The sequence below is a fragment of the Strix uralensis genome, chromosome 3, assembly GCF_047716275.1.
Source record: "Strix uralensis isolate ZFMK-TIS-50842 chromosome 3, bStrUra1, whole genome shotgun sequence".
NCBI classification, from domain to species: Eukaryota; Metazoa; Chordata; class Aves; order Strigiformes; family Strigidae; genus Strix; species Strix uralensis.
Window position 1 is genome coordinate 91,833,686 of NC_133974.1, and position 25,154 is coordinate 91,858,839.

The 25,154-nt window shown below is 38.6% G+C and overlaps 2 protein-coding genes across 5 annotated transcripts in view; both read left to right on the forward strand.

Annotated features, from left to right (window-relative positions):
- Positions 1 to 22,175, forward strand: part of CRIM1 (cysteine rich transmembrane BMP regulator 1) — a 199,757-nt gene extending 177,582 nt beyond the window's left edge. For 2 of the 3 annotated variants that reach the window (XM_074863314.1, XM_074863316.1), the window contains 7 exons: positions 2,668 to 2,877; positions 7,963 to 8,178; positions 9,841 to 10,059; positions 14,571 to 14,765; positions 15,748 to 15,870; positions 16,900 to 17,087; positions 19,283 to 22,175. In XM_074863314.1, coding sequence (XP_074719415.1) covers positions 2,668 to 2,877; positions 7,963 to 8,178; positions 9,841 to 10,059; positions 14,571 to 14,765; positions 15,748 to 15,870; positions 16,900 to 17,087; positions 19,283 to 19,459 — 1,328 coding nt within the window. In that variant the 3' untranslated portion in view covers positions 19,460 to 22,175. The remainder of the gene's footprint in view (positions 1 to 2,667; positions 2,878 to 7,962; positions 8,179 to 9,840; positions 10,060 to 14,570; positions 14,766 to 15,747; positions 15,871 to 16,899; positions 17,088 to 19,282) is intronic. The other variant, XM_074863315.1, reaches the window with a different exon arrangement.
- Positions 22,176 to 24,271: 2,096 nt separating this feature from the next.
- Positions 24,272 to 25,154, forward strand: part of FEZ2 (fasciculation and elongation protein zeta 2) — a 29,001-nt gene continuing 28,118 nt past the window's right edge. For both annotated transcript variants that reach the window (XM_074863317.1, XM_074863318.1), the window contains exon 1: positions 24,272 to 24,580. In XM_074863317.1, coding sequence (XP_074719418.1) covers positions 24,339 to 24,580 — 242 coding nt within the window. In that variant the 5' untranslated portion in view covers positions 24,272 to 24,338. The remainder of the gene's footprint in view (positions 24,581 to 25,154) is intronic.

Below are 25,154 nucleotides of genomic sequence, written 5' to 3' on the forward strand. Positions count from 1 at the left end.
GAAGGGATGGGTAAATCCCCAGCCTGTGAATTAGCTCCACTTTCTAAATTGCTTCTGCCAGAAATAGCTTATGCTAGGATTAGTAGAAATAGAACTATAACAGTACAGGGCTGGGGTAGTCCTCTGGAAAACTGCGAGTCCGTTCCTCTGCTCTTGCATAAAATAGAGTGTATCTGGATAATCCTTGACAGATGTTTGTCTAAGATTTAATTGATTAAGAATCACCACTCTCAAAAAGAAGGGAAAAAAAAAAAAAAAACTTAAAACCAAACCCTCTCTAAAATAATGTTTTCCTGTAGTTACCAATATGTGACATTTTAAAATAAATTTTGTAATATTTCTGTCTCTCTTTCTACAAATTGAACCAGTTACTTCTTGTCCTAAGCTCACTAGACATGGAACAGCTAAGCACCATCCCCTTTAGAATTCTTGCAATATTTAAGAGGTTGCTACTGGAGCCCCCTAAACAGTTTTTGGGTTTGTTTGGTTTGGGTTTTTTTTCCCAACTCAAATAAACCCAGTTATTTTGGTCTCACATCACAGTTCAAAAAATGGATATTGTACTTTAGCGGTAGCAAAAACTCCTAACTAGTAGAGATAGTAGTACTGCATTTAAATTTACAGTGCTCCTGTACTTTTAACTTAGATTGAAATTGCCTTCTCTGCAGTGGTGTCACATTACTGACATGTTTTCACTTGTGAGCTACTATAATCCCAGATATTTTCAACCATACCTCCAGTTACCCAGTTATTCCCATTTTGTATTTGGGTATTTGGTTTCTTCAAGTATGAAAAACTGAATATGAGCTGGCAATGTCCGCTCACAGCCCAGAAAGCCAACCATATCCTGGGCTGCATCAAGAGAAGTGTGAGCAGCAGGTCAAGGGCGGTCATTCTCCCCCTCTACTCTGCTCTCATGAGACCCCACCTTAAGTCCTGTGTCCAGCTCTGGGGCCCCCAGTATAAGAAGGACATGGACCTGCTTGAGCGGGTCCAGAGGAGGCCACAAAGATGATCAAGGGTCTGGAGCATCTTCCTTATGAGGACAGGCTGAGAGAGCTGCGGTTGTTCAGCCCAGAGAAGAGAAGGCTCGGGGAGACCTTATAGCAGCCTTCTAGTACTTAAAGGGGGGCTATAGGGAAGATGGGGAGGGACTCACCATAGTTTGTGCAGTTAATTTTGAATAGTTGCCTATAGGCTTTGTTGGTTTCTCCAAATTTTGGAGTATACTTTATAATATTTCAGGAAAAAAAGCTTGATTTACATCAGATACTTTGTTTATTAAGGAAGGAGAAGGGTATTACCATCTAAGACTTTTATGTATCGATAACCATTTTAATATAGGATAGTATTCCAGTGATATTAATTCAAATAGGAATTAATATATAATCTGATACATATAAATGTGTAGTAACTGAATGTTTTCCATAGTGTTTCTGTTTGTGCAATAGGATGAAGTCTCTTTTAAGAAGTATTTTATCCTTATGCCATGGCTTTTCTTTTTAATTCAAAAAATGGTATACTCATGTAATTTCTATGTGTTGGGTTCCTTTCTGGTAACATGCATCAAACTAATTTCGTACCATCTGCTTGTGGTTCTTAGACCACCTTCGATAGATCTGCCACAGCTGAAGAAGCGCTGACCTACATGTTAGGAAAAAAAAAAAAAACCTTACTAAAATCACATATAAACATGACTACTTTTCATACTGCATCCTTTTTAAACAGAAAATTAAATGAACGGCTTAATACAAATAACCTTATAAGTGTCAACAGAACATGGTTGACATACCACTGAAAACAAGTCAGTTCACTGACAAACTGATCCTAAATCCTTCATCTTCACAGTGATGTGGGTGAGGGAGTGTTGGGCTTTAAATTGACTCTGCTGATTAACAAAGAATTTATTGAGGCTGAATCCTGCAGCACTTATATTCCCCTTAAGATACAAATGAGACTTTATGCTCCCTAGATCAACTGTTTGTGTGTTCTGGCTGAGTGTAAGTAATGCAGCATCCAAACTACTGTATTCTCATCTCAGTAAAAGCTAGGAATGAGGCATAAAATTGTCAGAGCAGTTATCTTTCAGACATCTCATTTATCATAGTAATGTAAACAAATAATTTCTCATAGGTGAGTGTTTTATGAAATATTTCCAGTATCTAGCATGACCCCATTAGAACTTGCTTGTAATTTTTTGTCATTCATGATATAAGACCATCCTTAGCTCTTGTAAATGCTTTTATATTCTACTTGCTATCAGATACTCGTATTACAGATAACCTAATACACTGATATTTAAATATTTCATTTTAAGTATACTTCATGTTTTCTGCTATTTCCCTCCATTGCATTTCTCTCTTTTCTTATATAATTTAGCCAGTAATGCTTTTCTCTATAATTAAAAACAGTATAGGTGCAACAGAAGTGATTATATTTTCCAAGAAAATACATTCTACTACATTCTACCATTCCCTTCAGTGTATCTTTTAATTGCTTCATGGGTATTGTTACTTTATTTCTAAGCGTAAATGATAGAATAATTAATCACTTGATTTTATACGTGTTTTAAAAATAAATGCAATCCAGGCGTGAAGTTGGTGTGTTTTTTAAACTAAGCAACACATGCTTATCGGGGCACTTCATTTTCCTTTGATTTTTGTGCAGAGGCAACCGCTTCTCTTATGCCTCCCATTAAAACAGGCTCTTGCCTGTCAATGGATGGGCGCCGACATGAGAACGAGGAGAGTTGGCACGATGGCTGCAGGGAATGTTACTGTCACAACGGACGGGAAATGTGTGCCTTGATCACCTGCCCTGTTCCTAATTGTGGCAACCCCACCATACATCCAGGGCAGTGTTGTCCATCATGTCCAGGTAACATGCTTTCTTCCATATGTTTTGTAACCAGGTTTTATTTCACATGTGTTCTGTTTCCTAATGCATGAAAATAATCTCATGCATCATTCAGTAATAGGTACATATGAAGGTTTCTGTGCCCAGATATAACATACTGAGTTACTTTCATTAAGGTCTCAAATGTGAAAAATGGGAACTTCAGTGTTTAAAGCATATTCATCTTTTGGGTCCTAATATGAACATGAAATCTTTAAACTGGAAAAAGTTTCTAGTCTATATTAACTATAATGGCAAATTTATACTCATGTACAGTTTTGTTACCTATAATAGCAAATATTATAATAAGCCAATACATTTTCTCTTTTTCTAATTTGAAGTGGAGTTTTGTTAAAATTCATCTCCTGATCTATGTTTCACAACCCCTCAAAGGAGTACACATTTAAACAGATGTCTTAAGTAATTGAAAATTATGATTCTGTGTTCTGAGGGAAGGCTCCTGTGCCACCAGCAGTAGATTATTTTAATGCTTTCGGTGAATAGGCCAATTAATGTTGCATTCCAATACAATTTTAATAATAAGTGTTAATATGAAAAACATCTATGAAAGATGTTAAGAGTGTGGGTAGAGTATAAGATTAATGCCCACTGTCTTCATAATGATTTATACAATATTTTATATGCTAAATAGATTACTTCGTAATACAGTGATATTGTCTGTGACTTTATTGGAAGTCAGGTTACAAGTAGGAGCAACAAGGGTCATGACACTACTATGAATAGCAAAACAGACAGCACTGACAAGATGTAAGCAATTATGAACTGTTTCAAATTCTTTGTAAAGAACAGGAAATCCTAGGGGCAAAATAAGCAGCCAGATCCTCTTTCTGAAAGCGACAGAGAAGAGCATATCCTCCCTAGGACCTAAGATAACCGATCTCCTTAGACATGTGATTAGACAAATGATGATCTCCAATCCAGTTCACACCTTGTGGTAACTGAAAAAACGTAGTCCCCAAAAAATTGTGGGATTCCAAAGGGTCTGTCTGTCTTTCAGTCTTTCTAAGTCTGCACCACTCTTCTCCCTTCAATATGGAGACAGGCACACAGGGTCTGTGATTCAGGTATTTCCAGGGCCAGCCGCGGTATTGCTTTTGGCACGAGCTTTCATGGAGCCAGAACTATTTTCAGTACTAAGTGATTTAGCAGTGGTTACCAAGGCTGAGCTCTTAGTGCTTAGTATCTTAGTAGTGACAACCATTAATGAAATTTTTAGCTGAGGTGGAAACACTAAGGAGTTATGCACACTAGGGGAACCATCCTTTGCTCACTTGCTTCTCTCCCATTATTATCTGGCTAGTCTGACAGGGAATATAGAAATCATGAGATTTTTAAAGGAAACTTTAGTGTTTTATCAGCTTGGAGCACATTTTTTTGCCACGGCCGTATGCAGTGTTGGTCTGTATGTGTTTCATCAGATACTGTCATTCTTTCCTCCAGCTCCCCAAACACATGCACATCCACAGTCTGTCTTAAACAGTACAGTTCTCTCCCCTATGAAACCTCAGTGTGGAAAAAAAAAAAAAATAAGAAAACAACTAAAAAGATTCAGTTGTCAATATTGTTTCAGGAGGAGTAGCCAAACACCAAATAATAAATACAGAATAATGTATTCCTAAAGTCATGTCACTGGACAGGGATGTTGTTTTCCACTCATACTAGCTGGAATTCTGAGTTGCACAGAACTGTTGGAATACCTGAAGTAGTCACTCACCTTTTCACTATGATTTGTGTGTTATTGTAGGGTATGGTATACTTCATATGGAAGGGGATAGGTTAGCATCTCAGTTTTGTATTAGATAAAAATTCAAGATTCAAAGTTTAAAATGTAGGGTGGTTCTTCCAGTTCCAGCAATTCTGTTGTTAGGCTGCAAAGGCTCATTCTTGATTTCACTCTGCTGTCAGCATAGTTTTGCATATTGATTTACCTAACACATACAGAACACCTTAGAGCATTCAAATAAGACTCATGTTAGTTTTGATCTTTCAGCAGCACCGGTAGCTAGTTACTTTGTGTACAGAGAATGAGTGTGGGTACCTCCATTATAAGCCTCACGTTCAGTTCATGGAAGAAAGATCAGTATAAGAAATAGCAGCACCTATCTTCTCATTTCTTCTGGATGAGATTAGTGTTTGATTCTGAGCACCAGCAACGTTGGTCCCTTGTATAAAAGAGCAGTTGCTTACTCAGTAGTGTCCATTCCTTTGCGATACAGTGTCTGTGTAGGTTTCTCTGTCTGACATCCTTTCCTGCTCTTGAGGTACTAGTCACCTAGCTTCTGTGTTAGCAAAGTCATACTTGGTGTAAACTCTTGTAATGCTAGGATAGACACAGCATTTTTTTAAAGTGATTGCATATGTGAGTATATGAATTAATACGGCCAAATTAGCCTCAGTGTGGTTTTGTTTCCCCCACAGAGGTTTTCTCTTTGTTAGAAATGTACTTCTGATTTTATTTTGCAATGTATTGATTCCCTACTGATGTCAAATGAGTAACGTGGATTTCAGTAGATAGGAATGCAGTTTGGAATTGTGAGACTGTGAACATATCACTCAAATGTGTCTGGCAGAAGGACATCAAAATAATTAGCAATCCTGATGCACTGAGTTTTGAATTGCATTGTTAATATACTGACAGGGAAGTGGCAGCTCTCAGAGATCATTTTTCAGACTGAAAAAAGTGGGTTTGTTCAATTTCATATTTAGGTAGTTTTCCAACAGAGCAAAATATACCTTGACTGCTACAACATTTTCCTGTATATTAAGAGGTTTAAGTGGATGGTCAATGCTTGTGAAAAGCTCCAGGTTTCCTGTAAGATTTAGAAAGCCGTTAACTGCTAGTGTTTTGCAGAACCATGCTTCCCAGAAAGAGTGTATTTGTTTGGCTAGTTGCTCTTTCAGGAATGTAATAGTTGTATGTTTGTAACAATTCAGTTGCAGTGATATATCAGTTTCAGTGCTGATAAGGGAGCAGTAAGCAATACCATATGTACAGCAATACTATGATTATGCTTTTCTGATTAGAACCAGTATATGAGCTGTTGTAAAACGGGACTGTGACTTTGCAGAGATTTAAATGCAAAGGAGATGACTGAGAAAATTTCCAGAAAATAATTAGCATTGCCTTTGCCATGGTGAGTTAGGATGTCATTGCATAAAATATATTGTGGCAGTTGAAATAAAAACAGTGACAAGGCAGCAGACCACTTCAGGTAAATGCTACTGAATCACATACGTGGTTCATAAATGTAAGCAATAGGAAAAGCATAGCATAAGCGAATCAGTGAAAGATAAAATAATTCCCTGAAAGAAGAAATGCACGACTGCTTTGTGAATAGACTAAGATTGGCCAGAGTCAGGTTCCTTGAGTTCTACTGATCATTCTCCAGAAATGAAAACAAATAATTGAGTGGTGTATCTTCTACATGGCGATGTCATAGAGCAAAGCACACAAGTGCCATTCTCCAGACACAGAGGTGCTACAGATATGGAGAGAAGCACATGTATTTTGTGAGCCTTGGGCTGCCTAAATGACTAGAGGAGCTGCTATCCATTTAATTTTTCTGTCCTTAACCAAGATATTTGGAGTAGGATGATGTTCATTTTAGGCATCTTTATAATTAAGTAGAAGAGAGGGACCTTCAGAAAGTGGTTTAGAGATGCAGAGTCATTACCCTGGAAGTCACTTTCTCATCCCCTTCATTCATAGCACAGGAAACGTGAGGTAACTCAGTTCTTGACATAGGCACTTAACTTGTTGTCTAACGTTAGATGGGTTGAATATAGGCTTAAAGACAACATCACTTAAAAGCCTGATGCTTCATGTTGCAGTATGTAACTTTCAAACTCATGGCTCCTGTCATTGAATAAAACATGCTCTGTGAGTCATCTCGATTGCTATACACAGTGCATGGAAAAAGCTGATCGACTCGCTCCAGGTCCAAAGCAACCAGCATGGTAAGCTGGCAACTATTATTGCCCTTATTGCCCCTTATGTGTGGGCTTCAAAGCATTTTAAGCAGGCTCTGGGGATATAGTTTGTGGCATAACCTTTCTTGATGGTAAGTGCTTAAACACTTTCAAAGTGCAGGGCAGATTTCTTTTTTCTTTTAAAACACCAAGAGGTAAAGAGAGTTCCCCCATTTTTTTAATACCTCAGTAGTTGGAGGACACTCATGCTGAACAAGGGAAACAGTTTCAGTTCCTTTCTTAACTATTCTCTAAACTGCCTGTCTGCCTGGGTTAGAGGAGGTGTGAGTCTTTTAGCCAGGGCTGTAGAGGCACTGTAATTAATCGTGTGAAAAAGAAGTAAGGTTAATTTGGTGAGAGGTATTCACTGGAAATATGAGTGAACTGTGGTGTCTCCTTGGTTGCATTTTTTACTTCAAAGACTGCAGATAATTTTTTATTTAGTTATTTATTTTAATGGAACAAAATGTTGAAGCACTTCCACCAGTATTAAGTGCTTATGTGTCTTTAGGGGGTTGGGTGGAGGATTCTGTGTTTTTCTCTTTTTTTTTTTTTTTTGATCTGGCACCAAATGGTACAGACACATATCACTCAGGAAACTTAAAAGGCAGACAGTTGAATCTGGACTTCCTAAATCCCAGACAAGAAGCATACTTATCCATCCTTTCAGGAATTGCACTGATGCTAGTATTTAGCAGTTAAGAAACTGTCCAGTCAGTATAATTTTTCAGAAAATAACAATTGTCTCTTGGAATTCCTGCGTCACAGATTGGTTTGATTTTTTTCTGAAATGCCAAGAATCCTTGACGTTATCTCTGGTTTATATTAACTAGCATTTATTCAGACTGATTCTCAAATTTTTTCTTGTTTATATTTTTCCCACTTTCAATGAGATGCTGGTGACATAAATTCAAAAGTGACATAAAATTGAAAGAGCTTCATTAAGAATATATTTATAGCTAGTTTTGTTATTCATAATAATTTCTGTTATTATTAAAAATATTAATCTTGGGTACATTTGTTACTCATTAAAGTCACAGCTGATTTTTGCCTGTCTTCCAATTCTGTTTTTCCCAGATGAAATAATTGTGCAGAAGCCAGAGCTCACCAGTCCATCGATCTGTCATGCTCCTGGTGGGGAATACTTTGTAGAAGGAGAGACATGGAATATTGATTCTTGCACACAATGTACATGCCACAGTGGACGTGTCCTGTGTGAGACTGAAGTCTGTCCACCTCTTCTTTGTCAAAACCCCACCCGCACACAGGACTCCTGCTGTCCACAGTGCCCAGGTATATATTGACAACCAGCTTTCATTAGAGTCCTTTTTGATCTGAGAATGTATGATGTGAATATTGGATGTTTCAGTGTGTGCACAGTTGGTTGTTGTGGTGCCTTTGTTCTTTAGCAGTTTGGAGTGAGAGCCTGCAGTCCTCCGTTTCAACTGCAAAACTTGACTGTGTACAAGAGATGTCTTGTATGTTAAGGGGAGCTGTGGCCCTGAAGTTTGAACATCTTTGAAGGCAATCTAATAATGTAAGGGTTGCATGAGAACCAGAATCCTTAGTTGGAAGGCTTATGAAATATGCACTGGCCTGTTTATGAAAACATGCAGGATGAGAGAAACTTCAAAAGTAGTGAAAGTGCTCGGCAGATACAGGCTTGTTTCTTTTCCTTTCTACATGCCTTAGTTTCTATGAACCTTTTTATTGCTATCTTGTCTATTTTGGGATTTGGTCTCAAAAATACTTCTGTTTGCTCTTACCTTCACCTGGTATGATTTGAGAGTGACTTGAAGGCAACTGAGTAATATCAAAGCATTCCAGCCCAGCAGGTGTGCCAGATTCCTCCTAGAGTGCCTCACAGTGTCAAGAAGGTAACAGGTTTTGCTTTCCCCCAAGGAAAGAGATGCAATTATTTTACATAGCAAATGGGGGTTTACAGCAGTGGAAATTTAGTCCAAACCTGCAAATTGTATGTAAACTCACTGAGAAGATATTTGTCTTTATTAAAAACAAAACCTAAAAGTTTTACTTTAGGAAAAAAAAAATAGGTTTTGTCATTTCTTCTACAGGGTGTTTGGTTTTTATGGGTAGTTTTTTCTGACAAAATATTTTCAATAAAAAATTTAGTTGGTTCTCCTGACTGATATTTTTTCTTGTTATTAATAACACTGAACATTTGCTTAACTTCAGCTCATCCAAACAGTATTTTGATCTTTCCTCACTGAGTGTATAAGAAGCTTAGTCTTATAATTTACACAGTTAGATTGAGAACCTGATCTGAGTGCCCTTATGAATCCTTCTTTTTCTTCTCCTTTTCTTACATGTTCTCTGCACATACAGTCATATTTCTTGATCCATAATGTCTGTTAAGATACAGCTTCATTGCAGAAATACATCTCCCCCATGTGCAGGCATGAGAATTAAAGCAGACCCATTGGCATCAAGCTGGAGCCCGATCAAGTTCCATTTGTTTCTCAACATCTTATAATTAGCTCATGTAAGTCCACTAGCAAAGGTGACAGCAGCATAATAGCTTTTCAGTTTGCATCATTCAAGGATTTGAACTGACATGGCAGAAGCTGGGATTCAAGTTCTAGATTTAAAATTTAACCTCTCTAATTTAAGGTGAATCCCTGAATACCATTCAGTTTGGAACATTCAGAGTAGCTTTTTGACGGGCTGCTTCTGATGGTGATCGTTTTTCACTTTGCTGTCCTTTTTTCTCTTTTTCTTTTTTTTTTTTTTTTTCTTCACCTCAGTGAAGGTCTACATAGATCCTCATCACATGTAAGGACTGAATAGGCATAAGGCTCTGTCCTTCTAGATTTTCTGAAGTAGTGAGCCAATGTGTTGCAATTCCATTGTGTTCTTCAAGAGTGAACTCTCTGTTGAGGAAATAGAGAAGTTAGCTACTTTAACTAAAATAACTTAATCTGTTGATATTTACAGATGAGCCTCTTCAGCCCTCTTCAAGCAATGAGAGCATGCCCAGTTATTGCAAAAACGATGAAGGAGATATTTTTCTGACAGCTGAGTCCTGGAAGCCCAATGTCTGCACTAGCTGTATTTGCATGGATGGTGTGATTAGATGTTACTCTGAGTCCTGCCCACCGGTATCCTGTGAGAGACCTGTTTTGAGAAAGGGACAATGTTGTCCTTACTGTATTGGTGAGCAAATAAAAACAGTTAATAACTTGCTGTTCCCTTCTTGGCAATAAGAAGGAAGTTTTATTTCCAAATTGAAATATGTTTTCCCTGTTTTGGGGAGACAGATGATTTGGGGAGACCATGATTTGTGGTTTTTAGGTAGAAGTGCACAAAGATATAAATGTAATTTGCCTACAAACTTGAGAGGACATCCTCCTGAAAACTTGGTAATATACCTTACTAGATGAAAATATTACACAAAAATTGTGGGAGGAAGATCTGCCAGGTAACACATATGTCAAGATTTATGTGATAATATGAGGAAAATACTAATTACAACTGCAGAAGATAAGCTGAAGCACTGGGAAATTTCATGGAGTGGAGAAGTGTTTTAATAAGGAATCTAAATTAAAACACAGGGAAAAAACCAGGAAGTTCATTGCAGATAGTTATAGAAGAGGCAAAATAATATATTTGAGAAAAAAATAGGGAAAATATTTTTTTAAAATACTAAAAATGTATAAAGAATTAAGGGTTATGCACTGGTTTTGAATTTGGAGTTGAAGTAAATGGTGGATGCTGTAGATAGTGAAAATTGCTAGGCATTTTTGAGGTTACAAATTTTGAGATTACTGATCACTTTTTCATTGTATTTTGAATAGGACTATTTATTTACAGATTACTTTTTTGTGAGCTGAGAGTAAGTACAAAGGCTGTAGAATGATAGCTGCTGATAGAGAAGAATTTTGTAATGCACTTACTGAAATTAAGTCTTTTTAGCATTGTTGGAAGTCATTCAGAGCTTACTGTAACCTTCGTTTCCAAAAGTAGTAGAGGGACATACACTAGAAAAGAATTCAGTGAAAAGGAATATAATAAAATTGACAGGCTTTAAGTGTCATTAATTGAACATGTGGATCAATTTGCCCATCTATAAACAATACAGTTCTTCATCAGAAAGATGTCAAAGGTTGTGAAGTCCTTTCAGATATGTACCATTGATATAGCTCTTGAAGTCTTTCATTTGCTGCAGATAAAATATCTTTAATAGTAGGTGATACAGTTTTATAGGATATACAAGGAATTCTGTCAAAGAAATGCCTGGAAAACTTAGAAAGTATCAAAATTTCAGTTGCCCTTGGAACCCTACTTAGAATCCTGATGAGGGTATTTTGAGGGGAAAGTAATATGTTATCCTATTAGTAGTTTCTCATCATGGTTTGCATACAAAATGGGGAGGATTTAAGTTTCTTTGACAACTGTCTGTCATCAGGCTTTTCTTCCAGTGATTACCTTTGCAACCATAAAGATAATTTTAATCCAGAATACCTTTTAATATTAAAAAAAAATACAGAGTATATGCAAAGTTGGGCATCAAACCAGTAGGGTCAGAATATGAGCCTTAGAACTGTACCAAAAAATTCTTTAGGTTGAGGAGGATGCACCACAGGGACTAGTGCCATGAACTACAAAAATAAAACCTCTAGAACTTGCATGTCGGGTTTGCAAATATATACACACATGTAGATATGGCTTTAATTCATTTACTTCAAGTCCCATATAGTTGCACAATATTGCAAATACATAAATGGCACTGTTGCAAATACTTAAATGTGTGAGCTGTAAAAGCTTCATGATTTTGTTTTTAGTAGCAACTGCTCAGCAGTACGAAATACAGAAGCCAGATTTTAATTAGCGTTCAGATATGAAAACTTTCAATGATGATACATCTTATTAATCCAAGTTGTACTATGTTGTCAGAATGTTTGGTGGTCTAAATAACTGAAATTCATGGAAGCTTAACTTTTTTAATGGTTTCTATGAACTATATACTTTTATCTGTAAGAGGATTAAGGTCATGCGCTTAATTTTTGTCTTACTGGTTCTTAACTGTTTTACTCTTCATTTCTTGAGAACTGTGAAGCACATCTTTGTACTGATTCTTCCTTACTATTTTCATGTAATACTCGATAAAATGTTTAGTAGGTAAACTCTGTGGAAACAGTCTGCCTTCCATTTATTGGAATTTCAAAAATCTTGCATGATTTTAGCACTGTATTTTATTCCGCTGTTTTCTGGATCCAGATCTGGTTAGTGCTTAACAAGTTAGTATAGATACTAATTCAGAATTTTACAGGCCTTGAATGCTTTGTTGTTTATCTGAATCCTCAAATTCATCCTGTGTGTTCAACAGTCTTCTTTCTCATGCAAAGAAAGATTAATTTGGAAAGATAACCTTCTACTTTAGAGAGGATAAAGGGATACCTATTTGATTAGAGACAAGATTAGTCTTTTGCAGAAAACAGAACAACAACTGTTTGTGGTTTACTGGTGCACCTAGAGGAAATTTGAGAGAAGGCAGGTAGAGCTAGACACGGTATTCTGAACTGCATTTTTGTATGTTGATATCTTACTGCAAGCCTCTCTTGTTTCCACTGTCCTTGAGCGCTTGTTGGTGTGGTGGCCTTCACCTTCATCCTGTGCTTATACTTGCATAGAGATGGACACCAAAATGGGAGACACACATAGGATAATACTTTCTTAGGACTTAGTAGTTTCCTCTTGAGGTTCAAAGGTGCTACACTGCTATTGTGATTTTACCCTTGTTCATTCTGCTAAAAAACATTTACTCTATTAATTCATGATGTATTCTTTACCAACTTGCTAAAGCCTGAGCAAGTTAAAGGATTTTTCCAACTAAACCAGCTGCTGAGTTGAAGAAGCTGTCCTGAGTGGGGCAAGGTAGCACTCTGAGAGAAAATCAGCCCTGAGTGCACAGGGAGTGCTCAGCTTTAGGTCTGCATAGTAGAGGACTGCTCAGGCTGTGTGCCTCACCCTCTCCCCAGCCATATCTAGTTTCTGACCAACACAGGGCTCCACTGGCTCTATATGCCAACATGCACATCGTCTATGGAAGAACCTGATGCGCTTTTTACAGCTTGCAGCCACCTTTTCCTCCCACTTCTCCCTTCCCATGTCCACCCCATATTCATGTACAAAATCGTCTACTTGGAGAAGTTGGGACCCATAGTTACAGCCATGGAAGTCATGAGATACCCATACCAAGGACCTCTGGAACATTTGTGCTTTTCAGATAATCCCATTAGTATTTTCACAATAGTAGGACTTGCTGGTCTCCTTTTGCATTTGAATTTGCTCTGTCCAGATCTGTTGCAAATGGTCTGCTGACTGCTAACCTTGTTATTCCAGATGATGTTAGTCTCTTATGTTGTCACTAATTAAACGCTGTACTAATGGCCAAATTATTTAATAAGGCTTTTTATTTATATTTAGGAGGTAATTCTAACTGACATATTTACCTACGTAATCTGTGTGAATGTTAAACCAGTATTTCCCCGACAGCTTAAGAAGTTACTTTGCAATTTCATTCTGTTATCTCATGCATATGCTTAATATGCAAATTCATGTCATCAGCAGGTTTCATCATAATAATTTCTGCCTCTAACAAAAAAAGGTGGTGAGAAGCTAAGATGAAAACAAGGTGCTGCTTGGCTTTTGGAGGTTCTGCTGTGTAGTTTTATTTTCATTATCTGTAAAGTGCTATAGCAGCAAAAAATATCCTAGACTAAGCAATTTGTGACTGTCAGTGAAATAGAAGATGTACTGCAGACCACCTAAAAGGCTTACATGGGATGCAGCATTTAAAAAAAAATGGTGTATTGAATGCTTAGGCAGAAAGTTTAATGCTTCCTTTAAGTGTTTTCCCAAGACCTACTTGCTTCATCAAGTCCAGGTCCCTATTAAGTACTGTGTCAAAATCTGTCTAAAAAGCTGTTAGTTTTACAGCTCTCAATCTTTGGGAAAGGTGTTCTGGAACCTCACTCTGGAAACTCACTGAAACCTTTCTTCAAGGGTTAAGATAACACCAGTTTCCAATGTATATAATACTAACCATGAAAAAATGTACTGAGTTTGATTATTGCCCTTTTCCTGGGGTTTTCCATTTATGCAGTTACAGGGAATGATCCTTCAAGTCTGTTTTATCATAATAAATAGTCTAAGCACTTCTAGTTATGTCACATGATTGTTGCTTCATCCTTCTCAGCATCCTGCCTAGTCTTTTCTTTAAGTATTCCAGGCTGAGTTCATCTTTCTTGAACCTTGGAAATTAGAAATGTAGGTAGTTTGGTTTTTTTCTTAGTTAAGTAGGATCTACTAGGAAATGAGGAGGGGGAGTAGTCAGCAGTCACAAACAGTCAAACATTAAAAAAAAAAGTTTCTGAATTTGAACAGCACTTCTGATATCATTTCATGTTACAATCATCCATCCTGTTGCCTTTCACATGAGGAAAATGAGAAGAAGCAGCCCAGACTAATTATGTACTTCATAAAGAAGCAGAAATTACACTTTTTTTTAACAAAGATTTTCCAGAAGATATAGAGAGGGTCTTTTAATTACAGCTGAAATTTCTTTGTAGCCATTGTTTCACTCTTGTGTTTGGGGAAGAAATCAGAATTGTGTGTAATTGGCCATTACCCCAAGATCACACCACTCTGTTTTCCTTCAACAGAAGATACGGTTCCAAAGAAAGTGGTCTGTCACTTCAGTGGAAAAACATACGCAGATGAGGAGCGCTGGGACATTGACAGCTGCACACACTGCTACTGCCTGCAGGGTCAGACCCTGTGCTCCACTGTCAGCTGCCCACCCCTCCCTTGTGCTGAACCCATCAACGTGGAGGGAAGCTGCTGTCCCATGTGTCCAGGTAATGGGATGTGACAACCCAAATTATTGTAATGCTGGTTTTCCAGGACTGATAAGACTTTTTAATTGGTTTTTGAACATTGGTCCATGTTTAAACTGTACCAAGACAACACACATTTAGACTTCAGGAGAATTAATATTCTTAACAGATGGACATATTGTGCAAATATATAGTTCAAATTTTACTTATTCTGAGAACTGTGAACTCAAAAATTAGTTGCTTGCCCCTGCTCTGTCCTTTCACAAGGTTATAGAATTATATTAGTGAAGCAGGAAAATGAATATTCTTACATCTCTGCAGATTCTGTCAGCAATTAACATTTCTCTCTTTTCCGAGTCTCTTTGTTATTTTTCAAATATCACATCGCTTTATTTATCATTTTAACTTGGCATAAAAGTAATATGAAATTTTCTTAGCTGTGGACACAAGGGACATAAGAATTGCAACTGGTTTTTAATGCTAGTCCTGACACACTTCTGCAGGAGTTTGCTCATCTTTAGTCAGCTGGTAACTACTTCAAACAGGACAAATAGGGAGATTCATCAGTAACCTGTCTTGCAATTCTCCTGCTTTGAGGATAACAAAAAAAGGAAGGCAGAGAAACTGGCAGTGACAGTTGACATACCAGCTGGGAAGATGTAGCCTTCTCTTGGTACTTTTGTTGTTTAGTATCACAAAGGAGCAAGAGTGTAGTAAAGTGTGTATTCTGAAATGGTATTTTTAAAAGCAAATTTGACCACACAGCTATGTCATCCCATTCACATTAGGATGATGATGATGGCAGCAGGCATGTATCCTGTATACAGTATGAAACCAGTTTTAAAACAAAATCCCAGACTAGTAATGATGAAAATTCTGAAACAAATTAAAGGATTCATAGGAGAAAGCACTGCTGATGGCCAAGTATATTTCCTGAGTTAAGAGCAGCACTGGGAAGTTAAGCAGCCTGTAATTTGTGAAACACATTTATCTCATTTCACAGAGATGTATGTACCTGAACCTACTAACATCCCCATTGAGAAAACAAATCATCGAGGAGACATTGAACTAGAAGTACCAAACTGGCCAACACCGAGTGAAAATGACATCATCCACATTCACAGAGGTAAGATCTGATATAAACTGGGCTAACTTAAGTCTGTGTTTATTCCCCATGTTTTAATACATCTACTTGTTCTATTCAGGTAGCATCTGTATAATGCTTCGAAAAGTGGTTATCTGAGAATATTCTTTAGTGCAGAACTCTCACACGCATTTTGCTTTGAGTAAAGATGAGTCAGTCTATTAAATTATATTTATGCAATTTGGTCTTATTATTATTCCATCTTCAGCCTGGAAGAAACATCTGTGTTGATATGATGGAGTTTTATAAAATGAAGAATACGATAAAATGATGAATGAGGAGTGATTCTGCAGTGTCTTTTCCAATACAAAAACTAGAAAGCAGGCTGTTGTCAGGCCACTGGAGTCAGGCCACAGCATTTTCATTTCTCACAGACATTAGTAACTGGCTTGCAACTATCCTGGCTGGGTATTATAAACATATGCTGCAAACTGTATGGGAATGTTGTATATGTCATTGAAAATTATTGTTCTTTGCAATTACCTGCAAAACTTGCTACAGTCTAGTAGACTGCCAGCAGTCTGTTTTCACAGGCTGAATGGTGCAAGTATTGTAATATGTTCTCAACAAATGAGAGAGCAAACACATCATAATTGTTCTACCAGTTTTTAAAAGAAAAAAAAAAAAAAAAACTTTCATCCTAAGACTTCCAGGTTTTCCTCAGCATAGAAACACAGGCTAATTTTTTTACAAGTGGGAATTTGGTTGTGAACAGATAAGATGATGCGAACACAACTAAGCTAAGAGGTTATTGTCAGACTTGCTTGTTACTGTGTTTTAGATTCCATCCTATTTCTTCTCTTTTCGATGGCCTTTTCCCAACTAATATAGTCACTGTACAAGATACTAGCTTTCAGTTGTAAAAGTTTATATAAATAAGGTGACATTCCAGGAGGGAAAGTCCAAATTCATGAGGGTGACAAGATCCATGACTGGGACTTTTATAATTACATTCTTCTTTATGGGCAAGGCCCATATAATTACTAACAAATTCTCACATTTGCCTTGCAGACATGAGTCATCTCCAGGGAGAGTACAGAAGTGGCAGTGGACCACACCCAAGTGAAGATACATCGGTTAGCTCTGTTGCCTTGGTGACAATTCCAATCACGATAGCGCTGTTACTGATCATTGTCCTTCTGCTCGTCAATCAGAAAAAGCAGTGGATTCCAGTGTCCTGCTACAAAGCTCCAACAAAGGTACTGTGTTTATGTCTATTTCCAGGCTTTCACTTTTTTGGAAAACAAGATTAAACTAGAATATTGTGTAGGATGCAATTGAGTTCACATCATGTGAACTCTCTCTTCAATTTTCTCATGTCTTAAATCATTTTATACGAGTCAGTCTGATTTATTTAGCCTCCTACATTATTTTTTTCACTATCAACAAAAAACATTTCCTACTCCATATAGTAATGAGTTGTCACTAGATAGAACTCAAGATCAGCAAAAAACTTCAAAAAAAATCCAGCTCTGTATATGTAGGTAAATACATGCAATTTTCTTATATGCAGTCAAACTCTTAAGAGAATATTTTTGCTTTCTTAACTTTCATCCACTTTAAAAGTCTTGTCCAACATCAGGTACTGTATGTACTGTAGTGTTTATCACATTTTCTAACAACTGCATCATATGGTTCTGGGATTAATATTTTAAGAGAGGTCTTGGGAAATATCTACCAATTAAGTATTCTGAGACTACCAAAAAAAGGAAGAAGCAGGTAGCTTGGAAATGAACAGTGAAAGAGCATAGTTTCGTTTTGAGAGATATTTTCATCAGCAGACTAAGCCCTTACTCCATACTCAAATGCCATTTATATCAGTTCCCAATTTATCCCACTTATACTTCCTAATTCTAATCAAACAGACTTTGTCCATACTTGGAACACAGTTTGAGAGCGTCTTTTCTTCAGTTCCACCTAGAAGAGTAATACAGTAATTTTAAAAACGAAGTGTCCATATTCTTTCTGTCACTGCTGCAGAACTTTTTTTTTTTTAAAAAAAGTAGTTTCCAACAAATTTACAAATACAGTCAGACCATAAAGTTGAATTCAATTGTAATTCAATAGGAAGCATGAGGAATTGATATTACTCCATGTCCATTCTTTCAAGACAAGTAAGCAATACCAGTTCTTGAATTTAAGGAATGCATTTAAAAATTCATTTTAACTCTAATAGATTCACTCCTAAACTCTCAGAAAGGCTGCTCTCCATCTGTCCATCCATCCATCCATCCATCCATCCATCCATCCATCATCTTTTGAAGAGCAAAATGTGTAAAAATTTTAAATAATGTTTTGTAAGAAATATTTGGGTAAAAAACCTTTTTGTGATAAGGGTTACTGAATGTGAAGTTCTAGTAATAAAAAGCCCTTCTGGTTTAAGTCTTGGAAAAAAGAAGCTACATACGTCAGTGGAAACTGGAATTTTTAAGATTTTCAGTCCATTTGTATACTTATAGTGTAAGCATGCATATGCATTGTCACTGACTTCATACGCATCCACAGAGTATGCTTACTGCCTGTCCTCCTTCATGCTTAGCCCATAGACGTTTAAGGTTGTATGCACCCAGCGTGGTTTCACCTTCCTCTCAGCTGCAAAATGTTTCAGTTGAAGGATTCTCAAACAGAGGAATAGCAGAACTGGAAAGCCAGTACACATAGCTCAAGTCTTCCTTTGAGCAGTATTTTACGTGCATTCACACTTGTAGATATTACATACCCAAACCTTTACTTATTCACATTTGCCTCGAATTAAATCCTCTATTCCACACTTATAAGCAAGCAAGGACAACTCTACCAAGTGCCACATCAACACTGGCATCTCTGCAATAACACACTGCTTTTCAAGGGTGCAAGGCCTAGCAAATACTAGATAAAAGGGGGATGATTTCCTAATTAAGGAAGTAATATATAAACCACTTCAGAAGGGGAATACAGAAGGATCCCACAGGACACCCCATGCCAGGATTAACTATAACAGCTGAGATCTCTCCCATTCTTAGTGGAATTGCAGGCAGGGGCAAAACATTCTTTAAAATGATCTGCAATAAAGAGGCTGTTTGAGTCTTGGAAACAAGCTGCTGCGCATCCAGGGCAACAAGGTTAAGCCCTTATGTGGTGCTAGACTGACAGAGAACAATCTAACCAGTCCATCTGGGGTATGAGAATATCAGAGCTCCATTCAGAAGATGAAAAATGGTGACTCAGAAGAGAGTGTTGGTCTGTTATTGTGCCTGGCATAAGCCTTTACCAAGTTTAGCAGAAGTCCAGACTCTTTCATTGCCGATTTGATTTTGGTTTGTGCTTATGGACTTGAACCACAAAGACTTTTTTAATTATGTATGGAATACAAAATTTTTTTCATTTACTCAATATTCCTTTTCTGTTTTAACAGCCTTCTTGCCTAAACAATCAACTGGTATACGTAGACTGCAAGAAAGGTACCATGGTCCAGGTGGACAGTTCTCAGAGGATGCTAAGAATTGCAGACCCAGATTCAAGATACAGTGGATTTTACAGCATGCAGAAACAGAACAACCTACAGGCAGATAATTTCTATCAAACAGTTTGAAGAATTGCACCCTTACCAAGGATTTAAGAAAGAGAGAGAGAGACTAAGTCTGCTATTAAAATAAAACTAGAATTGTGCACTTGCTTAGTGGATTGTATTGGATTTGTGACTACATGTACAGCTCTAAGACCTTACCGGGATGAGCTCTGACTCCTGCAATGTGCCAGAAAAAGCATTCCCACTTTTCCTTGAGATAACTGACCAAGTGTTTTCTTAGAACCAAAGTTTTAAAACTTGTTAAGATGTATTTGCTTGTAACATAGCTATAGAGGTTTTTTGGGAGGGGGAACTGGGGGCTAGGGATAGGCAATGAGGTAAAAGGAAGCTTCAGAGAAGAAAAGCTGGTCATGTTTGACTGGAGAAGAAAATGAATAAAGAATACTGCCAAGCAGCAGGATAGTGGTTTTTCTTGTTGCTCCAAAATTGCATCTGTTGCAGCAAAGCCTAACCCCTGGTGAAAAAAATATGAAAAGGTCTGATTTTTTTTTTTTTTCCAGCTGTTGCTACAGTAATATGCTCCTAGAACAGAATTTGTCACATCACAGGTGTGGTGTAGCTGCAAATATTTTTCTATATGATGAGAAGCTGCAGTAGTTAATGAAATAGCAAGGAAAAGGTTATAGCAGAAAATAAAGGGTGGGTTTATTAAGGATGTATAAAATTATACCTTGTGCTGCTTTTTGTTTTTATTTTTGTTTTCTTCAAAGCTGATTGGCTAGATTAGCCAGACTTTGGCAGAGTTAGCAAATGACTGAGGCCTAAGTAATTCCTGATATGAGCACTGGATCTTTTGACAGCAGTATTGAAGGAAGGAAGGAAAAGTCAAGAACACCATGCAGTTCCAGGGGCTTGCGTTTGTTTGTTTTGTCTGTTGTGGTTTTGTTTTGTTATTTTATATCAATCTCTGGTTGTTCATACAGGAGAAGGAAAAATATTTTTGTTGGACAAAGCTCTTGCTTACAAGAGAGTTAAAAAAGAGACTGTTTTAAGGTTGTTTTTTTTCCTGTTGATGTTCTTATTTACTGGTATGCAGATTTAGAAACTACTTCCATGCTAGGAAGCTGCTTAATTTTAATTGTATATTACTCAAGCACCTTTTTTGAAGCTCAGAAAAAAAAAAGGAGATCATGCTTCTTTAAACTTTAGCATTATAGGAATATTTATGTAAATATAATTATGCTAAAAACAACAAAAAGTATTTGTATGTTTGTGTATATATATGTATATACAAATGCAGGTAGGTATACGTATGTATATATACGTGCATGTGTATATACACTATACATATATATACTGTATATATAAAATACTATGTATACAGTATATATTTTTTTCTATTTTTTTTCTTGTTGAATGTATTTTTATCTGAGAGAGATTTTACCCAGAGCAGAAACAGATAAACAGGCATTCCATATCAATGCTTAATCGCTTGTGAGTTTAGAAGAGACAAGAAAAGAGCATCTCATTCTACCTACAGTTTGATTTGAAAGTGTTTGTGTGCGCGCGTGTGTGTGTGTGTGTGCACTCTTGTGTTTGCGTGTGTACAGTATGTGCACGATTATAGCAGTAAGCGTTGCTCTTGCTACTTGCTACATTTCAGGGTGTTTCTTATTTTTCTTTTCCTGCTTAGCCTTAAAAAGGCTTTTTAATGAATGCATTGGCTAGAGACACTGATGACAATATACATGCAGCACTAATCAGCTCCATAGAATAACAACATCGGCTCCTGGATTTTCTTTTTTTTCTTTCTTTCTTTTTTTTTTTTTCAAACAATTGTTTGAAACAACTACTGGAATATTGTCCACATTAAGCTGGAAGTTTGTTGTAGCTTGCCTCATTTATAATTCTGACTGTATAATACAATGTTAACTTTCCAAACAGGTCTTGGCACTTTTATACTAATTACCCATTTGTGCATTGCCTTTTTTCTTTTACAAATGCTTGTCATAAGAGACACAGATACCCAGTATGCTTAATGTGAAAAGAAAATGTATTTTTTGTAAAGGAACTCTCAAGTATTGTTGTAAATACTTGGTCAGAGGTTGCTGAACTTTAAAACTGAAAAAAAAAAAACCTAATTTATTATTATAATGACCTAATTTATTAATCTGAAGATTAACAATTTTTTTGTTTTAGAATATCAAAAAGGTGTTCTAGCTGTTTGCATCAAAGAAAAAAATAGGTGTATCATTAAGGGTCAGCATTTTTTCTGCTTATATAACTTCAGTTTCAAACCACCAATAAGAAGAAATGTAGTCTCCCCAGTGTTTTGTACTCAATCTGATATTGAAACAGAGATGTTTCTGTCCAGTTACTACAAAGATTTTGTCAAGACAAAACATCCATTCCTTGCATAAGAGTAAGCAGTCTTTATCCAGAAACTGTAAATGCTTGCTTTTGTTTTACAATCAAGGCCATATTCTGAAAATATTAGCAGGATATAGGACATGGTGTAAAATGTTTTTTATTATTATTATTTTATTATTATTATTTTAAAGATATGATTTATCCTATGTGCTGTATCCATTACACTCTTTTACTTTGGTTCCTGTTGTGCTCTTGTAAGAGAAATGCAGATATAATTTTCTGAAAAATAGATGCATATGTGGCACTCGGAGTGCACTGCGGTTCAGCAGATTGCTTGTTTACTTTTTTAACTGTAAGGCGGTTTCTTGTAATTTGGCTCTTGGCAGCACAATAAAAAATTTTAAACCTATTGATGCATATTTTCTTAAATGTTCATATTTTATTACTTCCATACACTGGTCCTTGAGACATTAGTTTATATTTTGATATTACGGTGAGGTTTTTTTCCCCTGGGAGTGGGAATTCATATTATTGTCCTGCTGACATTAGATCAGAACAGTTCAGAACATCATGTGGGTAAACAGTTTACAGTTACAGAAAGTTCTGGGTTTTACAGTGAAGAATTTTCACATCAGAGGGATTTGTGGAATTCCCAACAGTTTCAGCATTCAGTAAAGATCAATCTCTCAAATGCAAAGTTAGGCCTTTGCCCTGCCATTGCATCCATGTGGTCTAGTTGTACCTGTCAGAAAGCCATAATCAATCATTTGGAACTCTAATATGAGGTCCTACAGAAAGTGTGTGGAATCAGAATTTGCACTTCATGGGCTTCCTCAGCCACAGATCTTTTATTTACCTATTAGCCTATAATGTTTTTCCTTCTGTTAATTCGTAAGTTAATGGACTTGATGTAGAGTTCTGGTATATAACTTCCTGAGGCAAGGAGGTTTTCAGCTTAACTACTTGCTCTGTGAAAAACTGCCTCCATTTCTTTCTTTCAACTTACCCCTTGATGGTTTCATTTGATACCCCAGACTTTCTGCATTCAAAGCAGCAGTGGTTCAGTATCTGTATGCCACCCATTTAGAGACCCGTATCTTCTCTCCATTTTTTTTTTTGTGCTGAAAAGTCCAAGATGATTCTTTGGGAGCTGTTCCATACCTTCTGGCCAGCCTTGCCATTCTTTGTGCTTCCCACTTTATTACATCCTTTTGAGATCAAGGGTAAAGGGAATGAAAATGTCCACATTGTTCAAACATGGAACACCCTGGATCTAGCATTGTATTTACTGTTTGGATTGCTACTGACCACTGAGTCAGTGCTCTTACAGAGCTAGCTGCAATAATCCAAAATACCCAAGTAGTAACAGTTATCGCAAAGCCCATAATTGACTTTTGACTAGGGTAGAGTGGTATTTTTGTGCATCCCTTTACATTTATGTATGCTGAAATTCCAGTAATTTCCTTTCCCTTGCTAGTTACCTGTTCCTCCCCAAGACTATGGCCACAGAAGAGCATCTTCAAACTGCCTGCAAACATTTTGCTTTTTCATCAGAGTGGAACAGAAAACATCATCGTACCAATGTATAAAACAATGGTGCATCCACATTTGAACACTCAAAGTAGTCCTGGCCTCCTTTGCCCTACTCCCAGTGTTAGAAACTGGAATGCCTATGATGTATATATACATGTATATATACACTATAAATAGGGTTTGTCAGGGTGAAAGTCTTTAAATTACCTCATTGACATGCAGATGCTTAACAGGGAATTAATTTTCAGCTCACTGTGTCTCTTTCCCAACATCAAGCCAGAAGTATGAAAAGAAACTTAAAGGAGGCTCAAAACCAAGAAGTTAAGTAGCAAAAATTCTTGCTATGTACTTTGGGAAATCAAAAGTTTACAGTGGCTTGAAAATGTACTAGATAAAAAAAAGCCCATCACAAGCTATTGCACGTAAGGACACCATATAAAGCTAGCAGGGGATGGGGACGGGATTAATAACCAAATACCTCAAAACCTTAGTTTTATATGTGTTAGGTGGCTGAATGGGGGGGAAATGACAGCCAGAAAGCCACTCATCTCTCGGTTACAATGAAGTTACCGCTACTACTGCTCCCTTCCCCTTCCCCTCCCCGGTGAACTGCCCCTACTCGCTGCCTCTAAGGCGCTGCCTCAGGCCCGCGCCTGCCGCTTGCCGTATGCAGGAACGAGCCCTGTAAAGCGGCCGGGGGCGATGCTCTCTGGCACAGCCGCGCCCGGCTCTTCCCGCCCTGCGAGCGCTGTGCGGGCAGGGCCGGGTCCCGCTCGGCCCCGGCCGCAGCCCGCGCCGGCCCCCTCCTGCCCTCTGCGGCCGGGGGCGCCTCGCTGCGCCCGGGGCGACGCCGCTGCGGCCGCTCCGCCTCCCGCCGCGCGCGCGCGCTGCGGCCGTTGGACAGCACCGCGCCGTCCACGCGCCCCGCCCCTCCCCGAGCCGCGAGAGGCGCCGGGAGCGCGCGCCGCCGGGGGCGCGCACCGCCGGGAGCGGCGGCCGGGGGCGCGCAAGCCCGGCGTCTCCCGCTGCGGTGGCAGCGATGGCGGCGGCACCGGCCTCGCAGCGAGACCCGGGAGATTGGCAAGACTTCTCGGGCTTCCAGCCCTCCGCGGGGGGCGGTCCCGACGCTGCCCGCGACAAAGGCGGCTGGGGCGGCGGCGGGGATTTGGGGGTCAAGTTGTCCCTCTGCTTTGAGCCTTCGCAGGCCCCCCGGGCCGGCGGCGGCGACAGCCGCGCTCCGCTGCGGCCCCTCACGGAGCAGAGCGCCCTGCAGGACGACGAGTGAGTGCAGGCCCCGGGGCGGGGAGGCAGCGGCGGTTGGGCCGCCCGAGGAGGAGGCCTGGCCCGGCCCGACCCGGCCTGAGGGGACAGGCGGGGCGGGGGCGCGAGGCAGGGTGCGGAGCCGGGGGGCAGCGCGGGCTCTGTGGCTCGCCAGCCCTGCCCTGCCCTGCCCTGGGCCTCCTAGCCTGGGCCTTCTTCTCGCTCCGTCCCAGCAGCGTTTGTGGGCTGCGGGAGTTGAAGCCTTTCGCTGCCCGCCGGGCAGCAGCTGGGAGCCGGCGCAGGTTTGACGTGGAGCCTTCTGGTTTTATTTCCCTCACTGTCAGGGAAGTGTGTGATCATCCCAGTGCCTCTTACCTCCGGGGTAAGAAAAAGTAGCTGTTCTGAAATGCAGGGTGACTGAGGGTAGTATTTGTTTAGCTTCTTGCAAAATGCCCACTGTTTCAGTGTTTGAAATTAATACATGGAAAATATGGAAAGCAGATGGAGAACAAAACTCAGCTGCAACTATGATAATTGTGGTTTTTTTCCCCTGAGCAATAGAACCTTTGATCTATGTCGCTTTCCTGTTTTTAAC